This window comes from Uloborus diversus, chromosome 2 (genome assembly GCF_026930045.1).
Source record: "Uloborus diversus isolate 005 chromosome 2, Udiv.v.3.1, whole genome shotgun sequence".
Taxonomy (NCBI): Eukaryota; Metazoa; Arthropoda; class Arachnida; order Araneae; family Uloboridae; genus Uloborus; species Uloborus diversus.
Window position 1 is genome coordinate 123,018,684 of NC_072732.1, and position 20,256 is coordinate 123,038,939.

General features: G+C 31.0%; 1 protein-coding gene across 1 annotated transcript in view; it reads right to left on the reverse strand.

Moving 5' to 3' along the window:
- The window catches only part of LOC129216519 (band 3 anion transport protein-like), a 61,076-nt gene extending 59,950 nt beyond the window's left edge, over positions 1-1,126 (reverse strand). Inside the window, exon 1 of the mRNA XM_054850734.1 lies at positions 1,061-1,126. Within this exon, the coding sequence (XP_054706709.1) occupies positions 1,061-1,126 (66 nt within the window). The remainder of the gene's footprint in view (positions 1-1,060) is intronic.
- Between the last annotated feature and the right edge of the window lie 19,130 nt (positions 1,127-20,256).

Below are 20,256 nucleotides of genomic sequence, written 5' to 3' on the forward strand. Positions count from 1 at the left end.
ATCAAAAATTAAGAAAACAATTATAATTATTAAATCCATTTAAAATGAATTATTACCCTGTTTCACAAGTATCCGGCCGTTTAGGGTAACTTTTTTGAGACATGTCAAAAATGGGATGCATCATAAATTATTTTAATAAAAGTAGGACAACTTTAAAGCAAAAATAAAATTTATAAATGTTTAAAAACTCTCCCTATGTACTTTATATCGTCACACAAGATTTCTGCATCGAATATTACAATGTAGGAAGAACACTTTCAACAACTGCAAAATCAGCTTCCAAACAGTAACTTCAGAATTATTAAATGATACAACAAGCTGTGTAGCATATTGCCAACTTGCTTTTGTAAAATAGACAGGCAAAAAAATTTTCTCTTACCACACTGCCTTCTAGTTTTTTCTTTTTTTTTTAATTCAAATACATATGCTAAAAAAAATTAAAGTGTCCCTAAGCTGACCAGAAAGGTTTGAATGAGTGTTTGTAAAATGCATCACACGACTTCCTTTCACTCCAATTTAATGTCATCTCCCCATTACTGGCAATTTTAATGTGATTCAATAGTTTACTCTCTAAATATCACCAACAGTAGCCAAATTGAAATAGATATTAAAAAAAAAAAAAAAAAACGCCAAGTTTGTGGCCAAGTTGGGGACAAAACTTGGCGACCAAAATACTGGCGATATATTGCCAAGTGTCCGCCAAGTTATAACCCCACTTGAGTTTACATCGAAATTAACAATGATTTACACCCAAAAAGGAGCAAACACCCCTTTACAAACACCTTACGCGACATACATACGCACATATATACATACGTACATACAGACGTCAGGAGAAAATTTGTTGTAGTTAACTCGGGAATCGTCATTATGGATATTTCGCATGTCTATTTGTTCTTAGGCACTTATCCACGTGTGGTCGAGTCGGAAAAAAAAACTCAATATTCATTCGGGAATGAGTAAAATGGGAATTAAGGTCGATTTTTGAGTGAAAATTTTTTTGCGAATATAATACTTCTTTTTTTTTTTTTTTGTAAAAAAAGGAACTACAGCGACTTACTTTTGCAGCACTTGATTTTCTTCGAAATTTGCTATTTCTGGTATCGCTGGATCTTCTTCTATCCATTTTGAAATTCACTATAAGAGAGAAAAAACAACTTCAAAAATTATAACGACACTAAACATAATGAAGATGTAAATTTCCAATACAAAGACATACCCAGTAATACTTTAAAATATTATCCACTATCGTCACTCTCGTTTTTCCACCTTTAATGTTATAATAAGTACTAAAATCTGACATTTTCTAACGTACTAACATCTAATATGTATTTTCTAAAGCACTCACATTTAAATAGATAATAACAACTTTAATGAAGCACAAATTATTGAAATGCACGTGCTTCAGGGTTACAAAAACCCTTTAAAAAACCCTTAAATAAATAAATAAGCATTAATTTGCGATGTTTGTGCTTCATTAACATTGTTCATAGTTATTTGTTTTCAGCACAAATGTGTTGTTTTACTTCTTGATTTTAATGAAACAAAATTTAGAATGTTTAGGAGTGGAAAATCAAAAATTAATTTCTGTATCAGCTTTTTAATCAGCAAAAATGCGAATTTTGTATCAGAAGAAGCAGTTTTGTATTAGTAAAAACACAGTTTTGTTTCAGAATGATCAGTTCTGTAGTAGGTAAACTGACGCTTTTGTAACATAATCTTTAATTTTGTACCAGATCACTCACTACACAGTTTGAAGCAAATACAAAACATTTTTAGCAAAAAAGTACACAAATAACTTTTAAAACCAAATTAGGTAGCGTATTGTCATTTAAACAAAGTGTGCAAAAACTACTTTTGGTAAATGCACGATTAATCATAATACAATGAAACCTGTGTAAGTTGACCACTTGCCGTGCACTACTTAAGTGGTCTGGTCAACTTAAGCAGGTGGTCAACTTATAAAGGTTAAATTATATGATAAGATCTAATTCTGTGCCTCAAAATATCGGTCAACTTATAAGGGTGGTCAACTTTACAGGTTTTACTGTACATACCTAACTAGAATCTTAATTTAGTTGTTTCATAGTATTTGTTGCAAATATTTATCGTATTTTTATGATACAAACAACTCTAGCATTTAAATTTTAAAATACCTTTAGTATATTTCTTTCATTCAAAGCTAAAAAGGAAAATAAAAACCTTTAAAAACATATTTATAAGCAGTTTCTTATTGTTACAGCAAAAAAAGGCAGAGAGAAAGGAGGAGGGCGGGGGGAGATGCTGCTATAAAGATGTGAGATTTTTTTAATTTGGTTGATAAAAATTTTAAAGAAAAAACTTTTCTGGAATTGATTAGCTGTTTAAACTTGAAAAGTTTTAACAGAAAGGTTTGAAAAAGTAAAATAAAGTTTTAAAAAATTGCATGAGTTTAAGATTTATTAAGAAGAAATAAAAGGTTTTACATCTCAACATGTCATGAATATAATTCAGAAAACATTACATTGATAAGTTATTCACATTTCACACATATACAAATTGACCTTTTAGACCTTGTTTAAATTAACCCATCTTGCATCAATACCTGTTGTATCAATATACTTTTAATACTTGAATTAATAGCTCCCCCTTGTACTGAGGAATAAAATCTTGAAAGAAAATGAACAAATAAATCAAGATTCTTTAAACTTTAAAGACTTTTCAGAACTTAGCCCCCCTCCCCCTCCACCCCGTCTGAAGATTTTAAATATCCTTAAAAAAGAAACAAAAGGTGCTCCAAAATTTTTATTAACAAGTACTGACGAAATTATTTATCAACATTTATGTAAAAAAACGAACTAATTGATTCACTGATTCTTTTCAAGCAATAGATTAACATTATTTTTAACTTTATTAATCAGCTCGTTTTAAGGAGTAACATTTCATTGGCTGAACAAAAAAAAAAAAAAAAAAAGATTGTAGACCCCATATTGCAGTTTTGTATGTTGATTTACACAATACCTGTTGTGGACCATATATTTGCATTTTATTTAACTTCACCTAACGTCAATGTATTACTTTTGATTAGTTCGAACTTCAGCCGGCGCGGCGGTACCAGAGGAACTTATTTTACTAAAAATCAGTAGAATCCGGTAGATAATGTGTAAAATAAATTATATATTTTTTCATACTTTAAAAGAAATGGAAGCATGTATGCATGGCAGCCAGTGGATAATATGTAGAATTAAAATTATTAAAGGTTTTTCCTACCCTTTTTTATGCATGTTATCCCAACAACAGAAATTTTGCTGCCAACCCCTATCATTTCATATTTTCTAATAGATTCAATAGTTCGTCCGATTACATTTTTTTTTAATCATCTATGTAAGTAAATATATTCAGAAGCCAAAAAATAAATAAACAAACTCTACACGATTGGTTAAGGATACGCAAACAAAAACTATAGCTTTTTTCCAACAGCAAATAGTTTCTCACTTAGTCGAAATGAAATGAATAAAAGCATTGGATTAATTTCAGTAATTCATCTTGATTTATGACAATTCACAATGAATTAAAGTACTCATTCACGTATACATCGGCGCAATAAAAAAAAAAAGACGCATTACTGAGATGGGTGTGTAAATAAACCTTATTTCAGATCAAAATTTAGGCAAAGAACAAATTCCTTTCAATTAATTTATCCTGTATTCATAAACGATATCAACAGAAATAAAATTGAAACAAAATAAAATTCACGCTCACCCCCTTTTAGGATTTTTTAAAAAAAGAATTTCAAAGACGAAGTTTTTTCCCCAGGCGTTTAAAATAACTTGTTCAATTTCATTCAAATGTTCACGCTTTACAGCTTTTTTGTACAACATAGTTTTGTACAAAATACTTTTTGAAAAATAGAGGTTTTGAAAAGGAGAGGAGAAAAAAATTGTAGCATTGTAAAAATTTTACCAACGCATAATTGGCGGAGACATGCCTAAATCAGCAACATACAAATGAAAGTTAAATTACAATGATTTTTCATAAACCATTAGTCAGGACTTGTTGAAATAGACGTACAACGAGAGATGCATTGAAAGGGTAAAATATAAGTGAGACTTACGCAAATAAATTCAATAATTTAATGCACTTGGTGTCAAGACAACTAAAATTTTATAACACGCAGCACCGAAGGAAAAAAAAAATACCTGGCAAGAATTTAAAAAAAAAAAAATAAGGATGACGAAATTCCTTTGTAACATATACAAAGGCTTGCCTAAAATGAAGCTTGATCTTGAGGCTGTTTACTACTTCTTGGGAAGTTCATTGAAAGGGGATAGGCATATTGATGCTGAGTTGAGTTGGCTTGAGTTAACTTCGCAATAGCATTGCGATGGTATTAAAACCCAATCCCTGCGAATAACACTACCTCTTTCAGTAAACTCCCAAAGAAGATCTAAGCACATTTAAGGTCAGACTTCGTTTTATCGAAGCCATACCGTAAGCAGAATATTATCATGATTTTGCTGCAATGTATTTCAGAGGTAAAATAATGGTCATCGTAGCCGTTTGTTTACTATTTTTGAGATATCTTCGTATACTACTGTAACAGGATCTGATTTTATAGAGAAAAATGCGGTTTTGTCATCTTACAATTTTAACCGACCATTTTTTGGCAGATTTTATGTTTTCTTACTGAGTATCAACATTTTTGAAGTGTTTAAGTAAATAAAAACGAAATTACGCATTATAAAAGTGAAAAAAAAAATGCTTTTTTGAAAGCATATCTACAAAGAAAAAATCACCATCGTTTTCATACCTCTTTCTGTTAAAACATAGAAAATTAAGGACTTTTTTTTTTTCGAGGAATAGTTTTAACCGCAACAGTTACAGAACTAGTTTTTATGCTGCCACAAACTTACTCCTGCATCTGCCAAAAGAAATAAAAAAAATCCTTGGCAGAGTATTTACCCAGAAAACCGCAAACATTCGGAAAAGGTGGCATTATGCAATTTTTCAGAGATGAATAAAATTGAGAAAATAAAATAGAACAGACGTTTTTCAGTAAAGCTCGCTGAAACATAAGGCAACCCGAATTTGCAAATTCTTTGGGGCACAGAGATTGCTTCATCTACATTAATAAAGAAAAGAAATTTCGATTTAAAATTCTTTTTTTCCTATTTAACCTGCTTGCAAACTCATCATTTAGAAGATTCAGATAAGAGAAATTGATCCCCTAACTTTAAGAACTAATGTAGGGGAATATGAGCCAAAGTGAAATGGTGAAATATTTACTAAGCTTTTAGTGCCACTTACCTAGTAATCTTTTAACTATGTAATAACATGTGTAATCTATTTCAATCAAGAAAAAATTACCTCTGAAAATAAAAATAAGGTAAATACAGCAGTAGTGGCCACTTCAAGGTTTAAAAAGCACTAGCAATGGTCACAGTGACGTATATTTTTAAACTGTGGGTCGACAATATTAATTACTTCTCTTAAAACTCAATGAGAGTATTATAGCCCAACTCTTCCTTAATCGTCCTATTTTCTAAAAATGCCAGAATTTCAATTTGTTCAATTTTTTATCCATTTTTTCCCCACACCTCAAATTTGGTCCAGTAGTAACCACTCCCAAAATCTAAAAAATTTCAGAAGTGCCTATCTGACATTCTACCATCAGAAGAATTTACATTACTTATTTTAAATTCAAATAACTGATAAATAAAATTAATTCAATATGATAAGTACCAATGTATTAATCAAATTATTATTGTTAATTTCTTTCTTCAAAGTATATAAGTAACCTTAAAGTGGCCACTACATATTTTGTTGTAAGTCAAAAAATATTTTGATATTATTGATTTGATAAAGTTCTTGTTATTAACATTTTAACTATTAATTGGGATCTAATATGCAGTGCAGTATTTATTTAGGTAATATTTAGCTTACATGTATTTTTAATATTTTTCACAATGAGTCAAAGGCAAAGTGTAATAGTCTATAGTTCATTTCGTTCATTCATTCAATCATTTACTAAATCACTTATGTATTCATTTATTAACTAATTTATTTACATTCTTTCATTTAATAATTCACTTAACTCATTTTTTCACTTATTTTCTTACTCATTCACTATTTTATTCACTCTATTTTTCCTCATGTATTAATTAATAAAATAAACTTAGTTAATTGTCTCATTATCTTTCCATTTATTAAATTATCTTTCTATTTGCTCATTTTGTTGAAAAATATTTATCACAGTCGAATAAAAAAATATTTTATCCGAAAAATATTTAATTTTTCACTTTGCCCCATTAAAGGAAAAAAAAGTTAACATTTTCAATTGTTTTATTTTATTTTATTTATTTATTTTTTTTATGCCCAATTTTGCTGCCAAAAATTTTTAAATATGTTTCAATGCAAGTTTTATTACTATATTTCACTTTGCCCCACATTCCCTTACTTTCATAAAAATGGGCTCATATTCTGTTGTTTTTTCGATACAATGTGCCACCTCCCCCCAGCGAAAAGTTTTGAAATAAAGGGCTTATCTGATTAACTGCAGCAAGGGCACAACCCCCCCCCCCCGCCCCTAAGAGCGATGGCGTACTCCCGAAAAAACTATAGAGTCTTCTAAGAACAAGACACCCCCCCCCCTCTAAAAGAAACGAAAAATGTACCCTAACACAACACCTTTCCAAAAAAGCAAAATTGCTCAGACAGCGTCATAACCTCCCTCCCCTCTCTTTCTCTCTCTCTTGGTGGGTATCCCTGATATTATTAATTACTTATTTTTTCTGATGTTGCTTAAAATACGTTGTCAAATTCTGTTACTGCTTCAAAGGGTTATTTTATAAGAAAAAGCAATGTTTTGATGCACACCGAATGTTTCATCTTTTTCTTTAAAAAAAATTACAAACGTATAGCGTCGTAACTAACGACAAAGACATCGAATATTTTAATTATGCATGCAGTTCTAATTTGCCAACGAAACTAAACGTTTCTTTGTTGTTAGAGGAAAAAGCTCTTCTTAACTGATTGCGGTTTTTTTTTAGTAATATTACTTTCGAGGAGCTGTTCCATCATTTGCTATGTCAAAATCAAGGAGAGTATTCAATGTTTAATTGCTAATGTTTAAACGCTAGGGCAGCTGGGAAAGCACATACACACATCTTACGAACTTTTTTCTCAGTTTTAAAAACGATGGAAAATTTGAGAGAAATTTAAAACAATCTTTCTTTTTTTTATCATTGAAACAGTTCTTGAAATGGGAATTTTAAAATGCTGAGGCGAATTCAAATTTTTGTGTGATGCCTTGCTTATAATTCCTTTCAGGATATTAATAAATTTCGTAATGAATCTTGCAAGATAAATAATTTAAAAAAAAAAAAAGGTACAAAATATTTTGACTAAGTTAGGCATCTGAAAATAAATTAAATTAAAGTCCATTAATAGCAAGGTTTTTTACTTCTCTTAACAATAAAAATTGAGAGGAAAACAAAAGTGCTGTTGTTCCGAAAATAAAGCTCACGTCTTAGAGCTTTAGACGTGAGAAGAAAACGGAAAAGCATAGAAATGACGCGACGGTTCTCTGTAACTACAAAACACGATGATAAAGCGCAAAACTTTCGTGCTCTATTTCAGTTATTTTTAAAACTCCTAATAAAAATTGAATTTACTAATGTAACAAATAGTGACAGAAGCATATAGTCGGGGCCAACCTAACTTAAGAGCATTATTGTGAAGACTACATAGATCCTAATTATTGCGTTACGACGCTGCCAGATTCGGTTTGCCCAACTATAGACAGAATATGTACGTTTTCGTCGTACACTAAAATACTGTCACTCTCTGGAAAAATTTACACTAAAAGCACCTTATTTTAACAAAGATCACAACTGCCAATAAAACAATAAATAAAACAAATACGTTTGAAAACATTGATAAAGAGAGGAAGAAGGAAAGCTGGTCACGTAAATACAAAGTGTAAGCCAGGAGTTCCCAAAGTGGGTGCACACCCTGGAGTGCCGTAGGGTTAGGTGAGGGGTGCCGCGAAGGGTACATGACATCAAATCTCTGTTGTTAATTAAACAAAACATTGTGATTGTTATTCATCAAAACCTCATCTGGTTTCTTATACATTACTTTAACTAAAAGAAAACCCGAGATGCAACTAAAAGTCCTTACTTCATTAAACAATAATTAAAAGCCTTGTTCTTGCATAATTCCTGTTTTTTTTTCCCTTGAAATCATACAAAGAAACAAAGAGTTAACTAGTTACTTATCTCTACATGCGTATATATACAGCTCTATTTATATGCAAATAGATAAATAAATGTATGCATATATTTAGATTGACGTAAATAAAGATATATAATCAAGATGTATGATTGGGTGCCATGATAAAATTTAAACTGTTCATAGAGTGCGAGGACTTAGAAAAGTTTGGGAACCCGTTATGTAAGCTATTGATTTTTCAGTGAAAAAAAATAACAACCTTTTTTATTTTCTTCTTTCTCTTATTTTAATTTTTAATAATTTTTATGTGTTTATTTTTTAATTCTGATCAATAAAAAAATTTTAGAACACACTAATTAAAATTTAAAAAAAAGGCGCAATTATTTTGCAATCGCAAACACACACGCATTTGTTTTAACATTTTATCATTAGCCTAAAGAACAACAAATTGGCATACATAAAAATGAAAACTGATACACAGAATACCAAAATTTTTCATTTAAGTAATCTTTCAGACATAGGACAGACGATTATTGACTTTCAAAAAATAAAATAAAATAAAACTAAATCAGAAATTTCCCCTATTTCCAAACTTGCGAAACCCCGCACAAAAACGATTTTTGCACATTATTCGAAAACAGATTCATTCACAAAAACATAAAGTACACTTACGAAATTATTCTTGAACCGTCCTAAACAACAGAAAACTGAACTCCAGAAGATTACATTTTAATTATGACCGCGAACAACGGCCTTTCAACTAAGAAAGAGAAAAACGGGAAAGAGAGAACTTGAGAACGCGAAATTGAAAGTGGCCTATGATTGGTTGCGACGCACACGTGCTGCCGGAAAGGAGCTTCCCAGAATGTAATAGAGAAGCAAAAAAAAAAAAAAAAAAATGTGTAAAAGAAAAAAGTTACTCATTTATTGAATCAGATATTAATCATGATGACACGCAAAATGTAAAGTGAGAAACAAAATATTCATTCATTACGAAATCGAACCTAGAAATGACTTACAATCTTTCTTTTTGTTTCACACTGAAATTTCCCAAACTCCGAATGTACATCTTTTTTCAGGAGATTCGGGGAGGGGGGGGGGGGACTTTATTCTATGTGTGTGTACCTACACATATAGAGGCGGATTTTCGCACCAGCTAGGACATTTGCCGCGAACACCAAAATTTGAATTCAAAAAACCTGTATTTACATTTTATAAAACATTTACAAGTATTAAAACAATTCACAAAAAACACAAAAAATTAAAATTTTAAAATACCATATTTTTTGGTATTTCTTTTCAGCTGTCAAAAATAAGGGTGCCTCACCTGGCGGGGGGAGGTCATGGCGCAGATTACGCTATTGAAATTTTTCGGACGGGGGGTTTTGAGGGGTTTTGGGGGGAAGCCTCACTTTTGGGAGCGGTCTTTGTGGTATTCAGGGGAGTGGGGTGCGCCCTTGCTTTTAAAGGGGAAGGGTACCTTTGCATACTATGCAATTAAAGGGATAGGGAGATTGAAAGAAAAGAAGAAAAGAGATCAGAGTGGCAAATATTGCTTTTATGTACGTACATAAATAAATACGCAAATAGATATAATTGATGAATTGACAGGTGGAAAGATAAACGAAAACATAAAACGGACATACTTTGCTTTTTCTGTTGTTTTATTACCTTAACTTTGTTTTATCAAGAAGTTACTACATAATTCTAATCTGAGGATAATGAGGTTGTTTCCTTCAGTCAGAAGTACAACTTTTAGTCACTTAAATTGATAGAATGAATTTAAAAAAAATAACCTGGACCCAGAAAATGTTTTCATTTTCCCAACAGTTATTTTTTAATTAATTTTTTTAAATGTCCGATTTTGAAAATAAGGCGTGGTCTTGATGACGTCACAAATGATGACGTGAACGTGATTTCTACCACGTTTCCAAGTTATGATAATCAAGAAGCGAATTAAATATTGCGCTCTACGCTTGCTATCAACCATATCGTTGCCAATACACGTGAGTAAAGATGCGAATTAAATATTTTGCTTTCTGAATAGCAATACTAAATGGCATTTCATCATTTGTGATGTCACACGACAGAAACGTAAACAATGAAAGCGCACCGATTTAAGTATTTTTTTTTTTTTTAAATATTAAACTTAAATAAATTATTTAAAAAATGGTCTGATCCTATGTTTTTAAACATGCTCTTTCAGAAAAAAATACTTTTAAAATTTTGGAAACGACCCCATTATGAACTGAAACTATTAAGGGACTTCCACGGAACAGTCATTTTGTCCCGCACGTGACGCCTCATATATTTCAATAAAAATCATACTTTAAAATATTAATTTTTTTCTGCTAAACAAATTACAAAGAGTGATTTCTTTAACAAATTATTTCTTCATTACCCTTTAAAATTATTACTTTTTAAGAAATATATGAACCGTCACATGCGGGACAAAGGGTTGACTTTTTCGTTGAATGGCCCTTAAGTTATTTTTTCAACCATCAGAAAAGTCTTTTTCTATGGTATTCCATTGTTCATTAATTAAAAATCACAATCGAGAAATTTTTTGCTATTGAAACTATTAACCAAATTTTCAAATGCACTCTGATTATGTAAACAGAGGCAACACAGGAAGCAAATATACTTTATTTTCAAAAATTAAAGTTAAAGCTTTAAACATATAAGTAGTTTAAACATATAAGTAACAATATAAGTAATAAAATTTAAATCTGCTTGATTTAAATCTTGATTTTTTTTAATCATTGTTTTAACTCAATTGAATTGAGTTAAGTGATTTTTTAACAAAATCATTAATTAAAATCAGTTGATTTTACTTTTATAAATTAATTTTGCATTTTTAGAATTTATTGCTCTAAATTTAACTACACTGCATTATACTATCTTAACTTCAAGAGGCAAAACTACATAGATCCCTCTTTATGTGTGTGCAACTGATTTTTACTCTATATTGCTTTTGCTCCAAAATGCTAGTTTAGAACAAAATAAAAATTTTGGACTTTTTCTTATACACCATGACTAATATAGTTCAGAAAAGTAATTGTTCAACATATTATTTTACACTAAAAACGTACATCATAATGGAAACTTCATCTTTAAGCAAAGCATAAAAAAAATCATCTTATCCAAGCATTATGACGTATTTATAAATTTTAAAATATTATTGAATAGTTAGAGAACTTATCTTAATTTTAAAAGTAAGTTGAATGGATTCATCTATTGTATGAAACATAATATGTTTATAAATGTAAAGTAATTAATATCTACACATTTTTAAACATTTAAAAAAATCCGACTTTATTTATTTATTTATTTATTTTTAATCAAAAAAAATCACGAATCCTAATTGAAATACTCTCTATCTTCAACTATTTTTATCAGTTCAAATAGATATTTGCATGGACATTATCAAACGAATTACATAACTTCAAAGTGAATAGTGCATTCATTTTGATTTTTTGGCCTGATGTGTTACGATTTTTGCTATTTTTCCACGGTTTGCTTTTTCAAATAATTTTTCCAATTCCTGCTGAGGCCAGGGTGTAGATTACGCATTGGAATTCTGGCTTTTTTCCAGAAGTTAGCTAACTCTTTTATTGTGACTTTTGCTGCCTCTCGCAGTGTAGTTTTCAATTCAATATGCTGAAAAGAAAATGTCAATGCTATGCAGGTTAAAAGTAATTTACCAGCAGTCAGTTGAGAAACATGGTCCCCAAAAACCCTGCTTTTGGGTTTTGTTTCTATGATTTTATAAGGCTTTTGGGGGAAATATTTTGCTTTTTATCAAATGAATTTAAAATATAATACGATACGCAAAAGTAAAACAAATTTAAAATATTTTAGGGAAACATCGTATGTATGTGTAAATGCAGTTAAAATTTAAAACTCAGTTTGAAATATATTTTTTGACTTCAAAACATAACTCCTAAGACATAACCGAGATCCCAAAAAAAAAAAAAAAAAAAAAAAGCTTCTTAATTAGAGGTGTCCTTTAAAGGAGGTAAAGGAATGTGGGACAAAATGATAGGTGAAATATTTACTCCGATTTTAGCACCACCTATCTGGTAATATTTTAACTATGTAGTAGCCCCTGTAGTCTATTCTAGTGAGGAAAAAATAAAATGCAAGCTTTAGAATAAAATGTAATGCTCTTACTCTATGTACAGCAATTTTCAAAACAAATTTCCAATTAGTTTATTTCGAAAAAGCTCAGTCATCTTAATTATTTCACTTTGCCTCACATTCCTCTACTATAATATAAAACATTCAAAAGTCTTTTAAAAAATAAAAGTTTTCATTGCGTAAGAACAGAAACTGTTCGTGTATATTTTTGTCATTTATTCCATCCAATAGTTTTAGAGTAACAGAATATTAACTCTTAGTTTTATTTATTGCTTTAAATAACATTTAATGCGAGATATTATATTGTTCCATCATGTCAATCTAGAAACTACTCAATAATTGCCAAAACGGAAGAGATAGCATTTAGATGTCAGTCAATTGTTAAACAAAGGAAACATAGCAAAACGTTCTTTCCTTATTTTTGTTACATTTCAACCCGTTCAGTTTCACATTAACGAAAAAATAATGTAAAAATAAAAAACCAATTGCATTTGCAATTGTAAATGATGTATTTGTTTTACTTTAACATAAACAAGACTGCGATGTGAACCAAAAGAAAAGATTTTGTTCTTTTTTGCATGCATTTTCAAAGACATTAGTCAATAGTTTCAAGCAACTCAAAATAATAAACACTGATTTCAAGAAAATTCCAATGCTCTTCATTTCTGAAACAAATGTACAAAAAGTATAATTTTCCCCATTCATTAGTAGTACAACAGCAATATATTGCTGTTGTAACAACAGTTTTATGTTTTGAAATGTTTCGCATTATGTAATGAACAAAAGTTTCACAAGCAAAACTTGAAAATTAATTAATATAAAATTCTTGTGCAAAAGGGCATTTTATACAAATAAAAATTACTTTCAAATCAAACCACTTCAACAAATTCACTTAAAACAATTTCAAATATTTTTAACCGTTTACATTACAAGTTATTATGTCTTCCGCGTACAAAGGATCTACCAAATTACTAATTTTTCAGAACTCTGAGCTAAATGTTTCAGTTTTTCTCGCAAATATTCGGGAAACAGAGACTGCAATGTAAAAATATTGATTGTAGAATCTTAAGATTATCTTCAATTTCATTTCAAGCATATAAAATGTTGTTTGAAATTATTTTGGTGTACTCGACTGCTTTGGATCCATAAAACAAAATTTTAAACTCCACACCTTTTCCCCTAATTTGAGAGACATGAGATTATGATAGGCTTGCCAGATTTCTGAAATGTTCAAACCGAAATCCCCCCCCCCCCCCCGTCTTGAATATTCAAAAGTGAACCAGGGGTGATAGTGGGCTCAAGTAAAATTTATTGCCCCCTCCCCCAAACCCGTAAAAAGTTTTCAAATATGCAGACAAAAAATTATTGAAAATCAACATTTATTTATTTATTAATAATTTTCAGCTTCAAAATGTTGACAGCCCAAATTTTTTTGGAATTTTCGGATCACAAACACCTTTGAAGGAACACACCCCAGGCTGGTTTTTAGTGTGTTTTAGAGGGTAGTTTATTCTCAATGCTATAAATAAATACTAAGTACGAGCCTAAACCAGGGATAATAATAAATGACACAAGCAGATAAATTTAAATATTCTTTTTGACATGTAAATATTTTTCAGGTACTTTAGCAAGAGGAAATACTTTGAATGAGGAATAAAAAATTGGAACAATATTTACATGTATTTTTCATTCGTTGTGACTTTTTCTAGAAAGTCTTGTTTAGTTTGTATGATGTAAAAATCCTCACAAGCTGATTCGATATTAATTTTACAAGTCGTTGTTTCAAATGACAAAGTAATTATTCAAAATACCCCTTCATAAATAATTATTTTTAGACTTTTTTGATCATCAAATCAAATTTATCTTTTTTCCGGGACCTGAAGTAAACCGGCAGGGACACTGGACTTAGGCTGAAAACCGGGACTGCCCGGTTCGTCTGGCAAGGCCCGGTCCGACGGCTCCCTGTCCGACTCGTCTGGCAAGCCTTATGAATGACAAAGAAAATAGCTCCAATTAAGTAGATTCGATGAATATTTGCATTTCATCAAGTTTACGTTTTCACCAATTTGCGTATTTGTTGGTCCAAACTTTCAGCAATCAAGAACCATGGATGTTGGCTAGTTAATTTAAAAAAAAAAAACTGTTTAAAGGGTAGTAAAATAGTGAACGTGGTCAATTTGAAAACATGATAATATGAAATTTTCAAAACAGGACCCATAAATCTTTCAACCAAACATTTGTACTAAAGTAACATCAAATAGCTTGTTAAAAAAACTTTCTATAATGGATCATGATAGAAATAAAAATGAAGAACAATAAATATTTTATCTTTCCAAAGATAACGCAAATTTCCAGCTGTCAAAATGGCTTTTACATCCATTAGAGTGGAAGTGCTTTTTTAAACGTTCTCATGTTAATTTAAGTATTTTTATGTCAAGGTCAGAAAAAAAAGAAAGGGAATAAAAAAAAAAACCATAGGCATGCAAAACGAAATTAAAACGTAGGATGACTGGAACCATGCGGATCTGGTTTCCGATCATGAAAAGATTTTTTTTTTTTTTTTGGAAAGCGTAACGAAAGGAAAATCAAATTCAGTATTTGTCCTGAACAACGTGATTCATAACAATACAGTCGAAAAGGCGCAATTAGAATTTTAAATTGAAACTGCAGGTAAAATGAATTCCTTTTCAAAATAACCTTCTAGAGGCGTTTTTTTTCGTGAAAAATACTTCTTGGAGGGAGTTTTTTTTTTTTTTTAATCAAAAATACCTTCTGGAGGTTTTTTTTTTTTAATCAAAAATGACTTTTGAAAGGGATTTTTTGATCAAAAAACCTTCTAAAGGGTTTTTTAAAATCAAAACAGCCCTTTCATATGCATAAACTAGTGTATTAGAATTTGTATTTGTGTTAAAGCCAATGGCTCTGAGGGGTATTCCCCCCCCCCCCCCCCCCCTTCGCTGCGCCACTGCATATAAGTAAACGAGGGTAAAAACTTGATTTTTGGAACAAAGCAAGGAGAACATTTTTGTGGGAATTTTGAGCACAAAACGAGACTTAATGATGGTGTGAAAGAGAGGTCAACCATTAAAGCTATCTACTTTAGTTAGGGTTAAAATTTCAACTATAAAAAATATTATGAAACAGGCAATTGCTTCGTTCAAGTGTAGAAGCAATTTTCACTTGTCGTACCTTGACAGGCGATTTTCTAGTAATTTTATAAAGCTCAAAAATACAATGACACCCAAACCAAATAAAACATTTCGAACAGGAAGTTTTCAATTTCAATGCCTCTGTGAAAACGAAATAGAAGTTGATGCAACATTTCCAAACAATGCTCCCGGTAAATACTTCCAATTTCGAAAGCAATAGCGTAAACAGATGAAGTAGAGAGGAATCCTAAGGCAAACAAACAGTTCATCCAATATGTTGTCAGAAAATAAATCGGAACAATTTACATAGATGAATAACGTAGACAAAATACATTGAAATGATTCAAAGATTTCAAAACTTATCATTCGTTTTTTAGGGCTGGAAACGAATACATGGGATGCTTCTGGGTAATGAAATTGCCATAAAAGTTTTACAGCCGACTCAAAACAAAGACGAGACTAACACAACACATTTTCCAACAAAGAACTATTAACTAGAGGCAAGAGATCTGCATACGGTTAGCACTGCTTTTGTCACAAATCACATTTTAGATTCCCTCTGTAAATCATAAAAAGCCCAATTGTATGTACAGGAGAGTGAATAAAACCAACGAGAGGGTATGAGGAACAAACAGGGGAGTAGTGGAATGTAATAATTCTTGCCAACACATTAAAATCTCTAACAGTACAATACTGGGGAGAAAGCTTTAAGGAACAAACAAGCTAAATTTGTTCTTTTTATGCCTGTTCGAGAATCGTAAACCGTTAAGAGCGTGTGTATTTCATTAAGGAAACACAGAAAAAGGAGTTTCGAACATGTGTATTATTACATAATAAGTCTCATATAATTATCGACTATCAATGAAGAAAAAGACAAGTTCAACTAATTCGAAATCAAAAGAATCTCTCATTGAAACGAGATTAACGGCAGCGATTCCCAACCAGTGGTTCGCGAACCCCTGGGGGTTCACGAGAGGTTTTCAAAGGGTTCACGAAAAAAATAGTGTAATGGCTGAATTTTAACATGCCTGTTTCTGATGAAGTTTCATGCTCAAGCGGTTTCAAACAAATTTTGCTCCTTTTTTATTCATTGGTCTCTAGCACATTCGATTCTCTTAGCTTGAAAATATTTGCATACTTCCTGACATATTTTACATTTAAATAATTTAGTCTGTCATTGCAAAGTGCCGGTTTTGGCGCTTCCATTGACAATGATAGGTGATGGCATTGAAGCCATGCTGAAAAAGCTCTACTTTTATGAATACAATGTCCTCAGATGAAAGAACTTGAAAGCGTTCGTTTCCTCAGAAGCGTTTGATCGGAAAGATTGATTAAATTTGATGAAAACATTATATGGAGCATATACGGGCGTCTAAAACATTTTAATATTTAGTTTCTTTACAATTTGAGTCTGACGAAGAGCTCTTCTCTTGTGTTGAGTCAAAAATGCATAGGAGTGTGATCACGTTTGTTGCTTAATTTTCACATTACATAGACTACAATTTACTTCAAGCTTTATTGTTGAAAAAGGGAAAGAATGGCTAGCAACCCAAAAATACCTCAGGAAGTATGAAAAATTATTACTGTAAACGGAATTCAACCATGCAACTTAATTTGCGCTATATGTAAAAGGAATTTATGAAATTTGTGTAGAAAATTCATCTTGTAGTGAGTGAGCTTAACAATATTTGCTTTGTTAAAATTTACCTTTCGTGTAAAAATTAAAGCAAATGCGCATATTGAGAATAGATGTTTCTATTATTTTTCAATATAAGCAGTTTGCTCCGCACTTATAGCATAATTACAAGAAAATTCTCCAGCAATCAAGCGATTAATGTAAGCAGTAAATCTTTATCAAACAGCTAGGCTCGTAATCTTTTTCAAGAAGACTTAAATCTAGCTCTTTCTCATTTTACTGTAAGAAAAAAAAGTTTATTCAGTTAATCTGAGAGTTCCCTGAAAGATATTTTAAAGATCATTCTTTAATTGACTTCTGATTTAGTGATACAATAAAGATAAATGTACCTTAGGGTCAGAAACAATTTCAGCCAAACTTTTGAGCCTCTTTGTTCCACAAATATCCAATTTTCATAATTTTTTCAAAGTTGATTGAACCTCAAAACAGAATAATCACAGTGTTGTTTTTTTTGGTGAATCTGTTTTGCATTCATTTTTAGTGATCATTTTAGTTCGTAGCAATATTTACAATTCTATATTTTGCAAATATGTTTTCGTTCTTGTTATAAACTATGCAGCAGCATCAAACTAAAAAAAATCTCACAAATTTTATTGTCTATGTGTAGTTGCGTGCGCGCGTCCATTTTTTTTTTTTTTTTTTTCCTGTTATTTATTACCTAGTACCCGAGGGGGTTCGCAAACTTCTTTCGGAGTTTGGAACGGGTTCGCATGGGAGAAAAAGTTGAGAACCGCTAAGATCAAGTATAAAGTAAAAGAAAAAGAAGTAATGATTTTTCACTCGACATTATTTGATACATAAGCACAGTTCAAACATAAGTCCAAAACACTACGCGGGTGAAAAGTAGTTTGAAGTATAAAAAGTTCCTTTTGAGACATATTAGGTAATCTTGGCTTCAGACAGAATGCAATATTAATAAAACTTCTATCGCTCATGTTTCAGGCCTGACACTATAAAAGCTTGACCACGGAGAGATGGCGGATGACCTTGAGGAGGAAACATCATTTGTATCATTTAAAATCAGCCAGAAAGTGCCAAATAATAAAATGCACGTTCTCACTGATCCTATCTATTATAAAATAATAACAAACGACCTACTACAAATGATGTTTCTGCTTCAAATCATCCGCCATCTCTTTATGGTCAAGCTTTACCATCTGTACATTTGCATCTTGTTACTTGTTGAGATCGAAGTTGGGGAAGCTGCTTATTTCTTCACAGACATCAAGATTAAATGGCATAGCTACAACGCAAAAACAACAAGCCAGGAAAGATACACCAGAAAATTTCTACAACTTTTTTGAATTTGATGAACGGAAAACTGTAATGGGTGAACTGCATTCAAAAAATTTTTCCAAATATTGACTGATTTTACCGTATCAGTATTCTGAAGTAAGTCAACAGTTAAGTAATGTTATAGAACACCGTCAATAATTCTTATTTATTTCTCGTCAATTATTCTTAAATAAACTTTTTCTTGCTGTAAAGGAATACCTAACTGTCAAGCACTACAGGTGATAAAAACGAGGACACAAAAGTGAACGCCAATTAATAAGCACAGGGAAGAACCCACCCATTTAAATGACAATGACAAGGAAAGATATAAGAAGCAAAAGGTTAAAAAGAAAGTGACAATAAAAACGCAGCGATGTATTGAAATATAGTAAAAGAAGGCAAAAATTAGTTTGAACGATAAAAAAAAAAGTCTAACGCTAAATGCCCCCCCAATCAACAAACTTTATATTATTTTATATGAAGAAAATTATCTGAAATTAATATTATGAATGAAGTCATTGCCTGAAATTAATATTATGCATGAAGTCATTGCCTGAAATTAATATTATATGCATAAAGTCATTGGTTGAAATTAATATTATGCATACTAGAAAATCGCCCGTCAAGGTATGACGGGTGAAAATTGCTTCAACATTTGAACGAAGCCATTGCCTGCTTAGTGATATTTTGATAGTTGAAATTTTAACTCTAACTCCAGTAGATTAACCCTAAACTAGGTAGGTATAGCGTTCATAATTGACCATTTTTTCGTTTCTTCATTCCCCTGAAATGACAGTCTTACCAGTAAAATAGTTAAGTTACCGGATCGAGTTCAACCTCGTCACAATAAAGCCTTTCCCTGCCTCTTAAACATTACCAAAACCAAGGCTTCACTTGATACGCGTCTTATCAGGCTCAGTCATTTCAATAAAAGTTGTAGTATGAAACCAATCAATCAAACAAAAAACCTGGTCAGACTCCAGTGACATCTGATGGATTTTGTGGCAACTTTACTATATAAACAACAGATAAGATTATTCTTAAAGAGAATAGTTATTCAAAATTGAGTTCAAAAGTATTTGAGTTAATTTAAAAGCGGTTTTTTTCTTCCTGAGGAAAAGTGTTTGAAAAGATATTTTAGGCAAAAAGTAAAAAAATATGAAACTTTGTTTTCAAGAAAAATTAAGTTTGGAAACAAAATCAGATGAATATAAGCTGAGGAAGACAAATCAATGTAAATTCCGTGTATGAAAAAATGTTGTGATTAATTATTCCAACTTCTCGCAATAAGTATTTTCAAAATTATTTGAGTAATGTAACTGCAAACCTTCAATAAATATGAATAGGAGTGAGCATTTATTGCAACTTATACATTGAATAACAATTTCAAACGAGATTAAAAAGAAGTTTTCTGTTCGAAAACGTATGTGAATAAATGTTTTGGAAATACTGTTATTTTTTCTTTTTTGGGGGGGGGGGGAGGGGGGGGGGGGTAACTTCTGCTTCCAATTAATAACAAACAAACTTTGGAAATTTGGCTCTGAATGAAATAATGCGTAATATTATATAATTAAACATTACATCTTATGGACGAAACCATACTGTCTATTAACCGTATGAACTATGCTTAATAATTTGTATCGAGAAAAAGTATTTTTTTTTTGGTTTTATTATGCAAAAATTAATTACATATGCTTCATCAAGCACAACTGATAAATATATTTATCAGTTAAAACAGAAAACAAATGAAAGTAGCGATTGTTTCTTATGATTATTACTAACCCA